This window comes from Egretta garzetta, unplaced genomic scaffold (genome assembly GCF_000687185.1).
Source record: "Egretta garzetta isolate BGI_Z169 unplaced genomic scaffold, ASM68718v1 scaffold716, whole genome shotgun sequence".
In the NCBI taxonomy this organism is placed as follows: Eukaryota; Metazoa; Chordata; class Aves; order Pelecaniformes; family Ardeidae; genus Egretta; species Egretta garzetta.
In genome coordinates, this window is record NW_009260075.1 from 1 (window position 1) to 9,145 (window position 9,145).

The 9,145-nt window shown below is 40.0% G+C and overlaps 1 protein-coding gene across 1 annotated transcript; it reads right to left on the reverse strand.

Moving 5' to 3' along the window:
- Nucleotides 1–42: 42 nt before the first annotated feature.
- CHMP5 (charged multivesicular body protein 5) lies at nucleotides 43–8,635 on the reverse strand (the record flags this gene model as incomplete). Its single annotated transcript, XM_009641312.2, has 7 exons — nucleotides 8,618–8,635; nucleotides 4,142–4,339; nucleotides 3,337–3,383; nucleotides 1,909–2,002; nucleotides 1,757–1,828; nucleotides 533–641; nucleotides 43–155 (listed from the first exon to the last, which is right to left on the reverse strand). Coding segments are annotated over exons 1-7 (651 nt in total), but the record flags the coding sequence as incomplete, so codon positions are not given.
- Nucleotides 8,636–9,145: the final 510 nt, after the last annotated feature.

Sequence of the window (9,145 nt, forward strand, 5' to 3'; positions counted from 1 at the left end):
AAAAATACTATGTATTTTGCTTTTAAAGAGGAAGGGACTCACTTTGTTTTTCGTGTCAGTAGGAGTGACCTCTGGGATTGCTGGAGCAGATGCGGCTTCATCCAAGTAGGAATTGTCTTCATCAGCTAAAAGCTCATCACCTAACGCATCCAGTTCTGAAATTTAATTATGTTGGTTGAAACATTATGCAAGGAATTCCTTTTACAAAAGAAAAGTTGCTCTAACAGAGGAAGAGGATTCATACTGAACGCTTGCATTCATACTCATTTACCCTTACTTAGTCATCAGTCGGGAACAGACACACACACACGTGCTAGAGAAGAGAAACTTCTTTCCTCCATCGCAGCATTACATTAGCGTATGTCTCATGTTTGTCTCATACTCTTGTTACTGCTCTTAAAGGAAATGCAGCTTTTATGTTTAAGAAAATTATTAAAACCTTTCTTTTTTTAAAAAACACGAAGTATTTGACTAATGAAATTAAAAATCACCGTATGACAGTAATGTAAAAACCCTCCTCCACCTTCCTAACCTGCTTCCAAGTCATCTTCATCAATCTCTGGCGTTCCATAGCTACGACTCAGCGCCTCCTGGACTTCATTGGCTTCTTCCATCATATCCTCTAACTGATCTTGTATGTCCTGAAGTGAGGAACAATTTCAACTGGTCCGTATTTAATAGTTTTAGTTAAATTTATCAGAGCTTAATCAAATTCAGTTTAATAATTCCAACATACAAGGCACTCAATTTTTTTAATGCACAAACCATTTTTTGAAGCAGCATTAATACAAGCTAAGACACATGCATTCAGTGGTATAGTGTGGCCTTAAGTACTATTAAAATTATAATAAATGTATGAGGTAGAAAAAGAGGAACCTTGAAACATCTCTGCAAAAATCATTTTGTTTTAAGTATTCTTCAGCGTAAAATGAAAACCTCTAATAAATTACCCAGACTTCAGCATTATCTTGAAAAGCAGGAGTGTGTGAAATCTGGAGAAATTAAACCTACCGTTTGGAGAATAAGGACTAATCTGCGTTGTGCCATGGCAAAATTTAGAAGACACTTTAGCATACCTATTGGCACTGTACTTGGGCACAAATAAGGAGACAATACTTGCCTTAAGGTTTACAATGCAGGCCATATATAAAAACAGCATAGGAAAGAGAACTTAAAGGAATTCAGCACTGGCATTTGATAAGCATTTAAGTGCAGCACTTTATATTTAGAGATCTTACGGTTTTGTTTTTTTTAACGCATTTTCTGAAGACAAGGCCAGGCCTTGCAGACCTCTTGAAGGTCTTGTTTGGGTTTTTTTTGGGGGGGAAGGAAAGGGGGGGAGGAGGGGAGGTTGGTTGCTTTTGTTTGGTTTGTTGTTTTGTTTTTTTTTTTAATTCAGGAACTACCTTGAACTGGGGGAGCAAAAGACTAATCTGCATGTTGCTAACATGGAGGGGGGGGAAGGACACAAAAGACACAGCAGGGAGTATTCACCCACATTTATGCTGAAGTGCAGAGGAAAAGAAGGTAGAGATTAAAAATTAGCCCATCAAGAAAACAACAGTCTGTGCAATAAGGCCAACAACTGATTGTGCAGTACCAGAGAAGTCAGGAAGGAATGATGATGGTGGTCCCATAAAAAAGGGAGGCAAACTCGTATGAACTAAGAAAGTCAGCTTACCTTCAAGTTACAGAGTCCATCACTATTTCAGTACACGGTTTCAGTTCTTTAATAATTTAAAATATAGAAGCTCACCTCAATTTGATCAATTTTGACTTGCTTGTAAGCTTTCTTCATTTCTTTCACCCCCAGTTTCATTGCATCAACCTAGAATAGAGTCAGACAACATGCTTGTATCCGATGTAGCATACACAAATTAAACAAATGTAAGGTTAATATACTGGTACCGTTGTCTTTGTATCCTTCAGTGCCTGAATAGTGTAATTAGCTTGTTCCATATTAAAAGACTGCTGTGATAGATTATCCCTCTGTTGTTCATACCTGTTAAAAACAAAGCAAGTAATGGCTTTAAAACACCATGCTATTTACTGCCACAAGAACTCTTTAATTTTTTGAAAAATTGAAAAATCAGCAACAGTAGTCTAAAGATAGGAACAGGTTGGTTTTTTGGTGTTTTTTTTTAATTTCTGACAAACAATCACAGAATAAACAGCTTCATAAAAATCTGGCCATTACAAACCTGTGTATTTAAAGTCAACAAAGCTGCTCCTGAACTAAACTCATTTTAACTGATGGCAATACCGTATTTGTATAGGCTCACACAGTAGGTGAGGATACAGCAAAAGTTTTAATCGCTATGAGCCAGAGATGCATGCTGCTTCTTACTCATGCTGTAAGCAGAACGGAAGAGATGCAGGTTATCCAAACCACAATGGCTCTGCACTGACGGATATGACAGCCTATTATGAGGGGCCCAGTGACTGTAACTAGGGGAACAACTATCAAGATTAGCAGGCAGCATAGTCAAAAAAAGAAAAACAAACAAACAAACCCAAAAGCCCAAACCAAGCAGCCTTTCTCACAACAACTAACTAAACTACTGTGTTCCTTACAATAGGGTATTTTGGATGGTAAGGATTTACAAAGACTTAACAAGTGATTGACCAAGTCGGTAGAGGTACAATTCATCTGAGGGATACGAAATACAAGACGATATGAGCTTTGGCTCAGATAGCATCTAAGAGGTTTGCAGTTCAGGGACTATAAAATATTCCAGGGAAGCATCCCTGAACACTTGTCATGTTCTGACGTTCTTTTCTTTGCATTTGTTTCTGGATGCTCTTCAAGACAGCATACTAGGCTAGACCAGACCCCGGGATTGTCTATTCTGTGCATTCTGGGTTTTTTTGCATAGACAACTACCTGCATTACACGTGCTCAAGTCCTAAAGGGTATCCACAGAGAACAGGTAAACTTCCAGTAAACTTACAATTTTACAGTTGTAAATTACACTTCATAGTCATCAATCAATTTACAAAATTAATTTACAAAATTACAATTTATAGTCATCAAGGAATAATATAAAATGAGGTACACTCTCACAAAGTTCAGGAGCCAAGCATAGCGTTAATAATGAGCAGATTTAGGTCAGCCTGTCCCAATCCAAATTTATATACTCACATGCAAATAAGGCATAAATATGCTGATGTAAAATCTGTAAGGAGATGCTTCTGAAAGGCTGGCTAGCTTGTTCAGCATTTTTCTTTAAAGAATGCTCAGAAGCAAGCGTACTGGAAAGAGAAATGAAAGTGTGCCACCCCCCTTAAAGAAAACAGGCTTTCATTAGTCTCAAACTGAGAAAGGTTTAAACTTACATTCGCTTCTGCTTTAACACTCTCAATGCTTTCTGCTTTACTGTATTCTGAAAGACACAATATTGTTACATTAAGAAAAATACTCAACTTTACTTTTGATTATACTGTTAAACCTAATGTATCGCATTTAAGGTTTCTAAAAGATTCCTCAGTTACTAGTGCAAAGAGTTTAACAAGACACATTCAGCGTTTGCCCTGCATTAATAATTAACCAAATAGGCTTGTATGTAAAGCTTCTAATAGAAAATACTTTCAAAATTCGTGGCTTTTGAATTTTTTTTTTTTTTTTTAATCAGAATACAAAGTCAAACTCAGTCCATCAGAACCATCTTTCATCAACACATTTCAATGGTCAGCATCAAATAATACTGCAAAAGGTACTTTAACAATACTGTTTATATTAGTTATGTTTATTATTAGATACATTTTATATGTTCATCACCTTTCAAAAATGGGGTTTCCTACTCCCTTTCTGCACAGTGCAGACCTTTTTATTTTAGCTGATGAACAAAACAGCCTCTTTACCAGACTTAATTCAGGTAACAGAAGGAAGAAGGGAAGCAAGTTACTTCTGATTGAGGAATTACATTACACTTTGAAAGAAATAAAACCCAATGGAAACACTGTTCAAAGATGCATGTCTAAGAGATGCTTCTGAATAAAAATAATCCTGCAGGATCTTGTATCTCATCAGTATTGCAAGATGCAATTCTAAGAACCTGACAAACTGGCTAAATCACCCCACTACATGGGAAGAAGCGTGAGCCACATCTTCTCACGCTTACACCCCACAGAAGATTCTTACCTTTGCAGGCCCCTCTCTCATCTTCTTCATTTGATCCTTATACTTCACTAGTTCTGCATCAAGCCTAGCGATTTTCTTGTCAATTGACTCGGCTCTGCTGTCCACCTTTAATACGAGGGGGAAAACAAAAAAAACGTTCACTAAGGTTTTATTCAGGTATTGGACAATACAAAGAACAGCCTCAGTTTTACTGTGCTTCTAACTGAACCGTTTCTTCACTCAGTGGTTTTATAAACAGTTTAAAGTTTGTAGAGAACCCGAAACCAGAATCAAGTGAAACACCTTCTACAAGGAGCACAAGAAACATTCTGAGCTTGCAGGAAGCTCTGCCATCGTAACATGTTCTCATCATTTTGAGACACTCCCTTGCACAACCACTCAAGTCACACCTCTGTTCAGGAATTTCGGATAATGTACAGTGCCAGGGACTAAACTGGGACAGAAAAAGAAAAGCCTAAGTGTAGCATGCTCAGGGATGTGTTCAGCAAGGCTAGAGGTTTATTTTTGGTGGGCAGAGAACATTAATCCTTCAGAATACCTGGATTACTGGTTATGTTTCAGAGGCCCAGCCTTAACCATTTTTTCAAAGGTGCCCAACTTCTTTGTCAGAGAGACACTTTTCCCATCGCTTCCCGCAAAGGGAGCCAGGACACAGCAGTTCCACCTGGCAGCAACTCTGAATTCTCACTGCACTTTTGCTCCAAACCCCAATAGTAGCTGCAGAGCTCAGTTAGAGACCTCCAGCAGTCAACCCGAACAGCCCCGGTGCAAAGCGTATCACAGAGTTGTCGTTAGGGAAATATTTTAACCCTTCTGCATAAGAGGGTTAAAGATGATAATTACGTAACCAAGCACAGGTATAGGTCATTCTAACAGCGTACACAAATTCATTAAAAACCAAAGAAAGCCTCCTTAACCGACTGAACCGACTAGCACAGCGTTTCTCTGGAAACAACAAAATAAAGCTTATTAACTTCTCATTCCAAGGAACCCCTCTAGGGATTAGAATATAATGACACTCCAATTATAGTGTGAGACCAATCAGTGCAAATTTTTACAATTCTGACTTCATAACGGTGTGGCTAAACATGTATAATTATGCAGACTTTCTTTTTGGTGTCTTGGTGGTCCTTTTAAATCTCTGCTATATGACAGCAACACGCACTCGCCAGAGGCATCCTGAGTTCATTTGCTATGAACACTCCACATGAGACATTGAAGTGCCTGGGCACAGCTGGCACTGACAAAATTGCATTAAGCTTTTATTATGCCAAATATTTTATTAGTAGCAAGAGAGAGATATATTTGCAATTTCAAAACTCTTGCAGGTTCAAAGTGTAGCACCTCCTCAAGATCTCCATCAGCTAAAAGCTTCTCTGAGGTCAGCCTCCTTCACAGTGGCACCCCAGTTATTTAATTTCTTTATATGATTCTTTTAGGCAGTACTAGCAGGAAATGGAGACAGATCCTCCCGCATCGATTAACTACATAAAAAATTTCACACATACATTACACAGGACCTCAGCTTTTAAAAATGAGAATGGATAGACGAGGGGAGATTGGGCCTAATTTATCTAAAAGCAAACTAGACTGTGTATTAGGACTTGAAGAGCTGCTTTCTATTATTCACAAATAAGGCATACTGAGGTACATTTCATTGCTACAGAAGGGCTCCAATCTAAACAAAAGAAAGTGATGGTGCTATCCCAAATACCTATTAAGCAGAATTGCAGCTTATTTCAATTAAAAAAAAAAAAAAAAAAAAAAAAAAAAAATCACATATAAGACTGAATTTTACATTGTTGTCACAACTATTAGCCTTTTGTTCATATCTTTTCTACTTACTACTCTGAAAAACCATAAATTTGGAGTGTTTTTTCAAAGAAGAAAAATAAAAGCAACACCAGTGCCACAGTTCCCAACACATCCTTCCTCCCACCAGCCTCATGACAGCTTTGAGTCATCTGACTGTACCCAGCCAGCAATGATAGAAAAAGTCTGCCACTTAGTGCAACGTTGAGGCAAGCACGGCAGGCATGGCAAGAGAGCAAGCAGGAACCGCGAGGGAGAGTGGAAGATGCCCACGCGGAGTTAAGTGGGGAGACAGGAGGGCATCACACTGCCAGCTGGCCAACTGATAGTAACCAGCCATCCAAGAAAAGTAGGGAGAAGCGTTTCCTGGGTTTCAGCAAACACCTCAGATTAGTGATCCACAGAACCAGCTCTTTAAAAGCAAGAATTTTGAATTGTTTAGGTATCTTAAAGTGACACTTGTTCTCTTACCACAGGGGGAAAAAAAAAAGCATATCGCGTGCTGATCTTACTGGGTTCAATCATACTACTTCTTGCACAGAGAGGAAACAACATCCAAAGCATATGCACAATTACTGACGGAAAGTTGTCTACATTTTTAACGAATGCTAACTACAAACATTAATTTTTGCTTACCAAATACAGCAATTCCTAACTGCCGTTTAATGGCTAATTACCACGAAGTAACACAATACGAGATTTTACAAAGCAATTTGACTCTTTCAAAAGGTACAACGAAATGTGTCTACGATTGAAAACAACATAGAAGTGGTATTACTTGAGTCTCTGAACTGTTGAATTTTAACATGCGAAAGAGACAGTGCAAGTTTTTTAAGATCTCACACAATTCTCTTCAACATTAATTTACATGCAATTTAAGGAAAAAAAAAAATCTAATGATATCTCTAACCCTTTAGCAGGACCTGTACTAGAGACTTCACTATTGTGAAAATGACCTGAAGACACAGCAAGTCTTTCACAGATCAGATAGGTAGATTACTTCATGTAAATTGGCACAAAAAGTTAATTCATAAACTTCAAACTTGTAAAAGGAAGCGTGTTTCTTCCCACACTTACTAGTATACAGAATTGTCTTAAACTGTAGTTCCATCTGCAGAAATTTAAAGTTGTCAAAACAGGGCAAAGAGCTAACATGGAGCTCAGGAATGATAACAGCAGTTTATAGACTTCCTCATACCAAAGAGCTGTGCTTAGAGCCAGCCCTTCATTTGTCAACAACACAGGCTCTTGATTTTCTGTCTTAAAAACCACCCTATGGAACTGCCAAAATCAGCCATCAAAAATCTAACTTACTGATACGGAGTTGGTTGCTGCGAGGAAGAGATTTCCTGATCTTCTGCTTAAGAGCGCTGAAGTGGCAAATTTAAGTCGTAATAACAGTATCTCAGGTGGATTTTGGAATTCTAGCCATCCACCAAAGCATTCACCAGTAACAATGGGAAAGCTCATCCTGATTTTTGAGCGTATGCTTTATTTAGTGTTCTAACTAAATGCACTTGGACCTATGTTTGCATTCAATACTGCTAAAAAGCAATGCACATTCCTTGCCAATAAGATAACACACTGGGGAAAATACTAACTATGACCACTTCTCTCCTCATCCCAGCCACCGGCATATGCAAGAGACACATGCTCATGGGTTTGCGTAGGTAGCACTGACAAATGTTAGGTATTTAACTTAAAGAGTGTCTTCACTAGGTAGCAAAATACATCTTCTGGGAGAAAAATGGTGATTTCCCACAGAAACTTTTTGTTGTCAGGTTCCAGGGACAACACTGAGTTAGCCTTAGTTAACCTCCATTTATACCACAACCATTACTGACCTTTCACCTGACTTTGCTAACCACTCAGAAAAATACTCGAGACCTCTGCATTCCTTCTTCGACCTTTTAAGACTAGTTTACAAGAGAAGGAGCCCTAAAAACATACCACGGTTTTCTTCACGAACTTCAAAGCCAAAAAAAAAGACTACGAAATGACAAGATTAGCCTCCTTAAAACTTTTCCTTAACCTTCTTTTCAGACAGGCCAATCTTACAACAGCTGTGAAGTGTTCTACCACATGTTTCCTCCTCAGCATTTCTTTCTTGGCCTGGGCTTGTTTAGCTGTCCACCTGCACACATCTCGCCATCGACCCCACGGCAAGCTCATCTGTCATAGAAGGAACCATCTTTATCAGAAGGTGAGATTTGCCTTCCCACCTTCTGTGCTGGACAGAAGGGATGGTTCCCTTGCTCCTGCCCTGCCTTCCCACCACCCGGCAGGGCAGGAGTTAGCCAGTGCAATCAGAGCGGTGAAGTCATCGGGGGGAAACGCGGAAAATATCCTTCAAGGCGTAAGGAGCGCCAGGCCTTACCTGCACATTGTGTGCATCCACTTACGGGATGTGCTCCTATGCACAGGGATAAAACATAGGCACGGGCATATATATGCATGTATACATACACAAATGTATGTACCGGTGTACATGTATGCTCCAGGTGCGCACTAGAATGCACGCCTGCATATACACAAACACGCTGCACCACAGCATAGGCACGCAGCTATGCATATGCCGGTACGTGTGTGTCAGCTGTGAAGTGTTCTACCACATGTTTCCTCCTCAGCATTTCTTTCTTGGCCTGGGCTTGTTTAGCTGTCCACCTGCACACATCTCGCCATCGACCCCACGGCAAGCTCATCTGTCATAGAAGGAACCATCTTTATCAGAAGGTGAGATTTGCCTTCCCACCTTCTGTGCTGGACAGAAGGGATGGTTCCCTTGCTCCTGCCCTGCCTTCCCACCACCCGGCAGGGCAGGAGTTAGCCAGTGCAATCAGAGCGGTGAAGTCATCGGGGGGAAACGCGGAAAATATCCTTCAAGGCGTAAGGAGCGCCAGGCCTTACCTGCACATTGTGTGCATCCACTTACGGGATGTGCTCCTATGCACAGGGATAAAACATAGGCACGGGCATATATATGCATGTATACATACACAAATGTATGTACCGGTGTACATGTATGCTCCAGGTGCGCACTAGAATGCACGCCTGCATATACACAAACACGCTGCACCACAGCATAGGCACGCAGCTATGCATATGCCGGTACGTGTGTGTGTATATATATATATATATACACACACACACGCACACAGGCACGCAGACAGACGCCGGCACCGTGCCCACGCC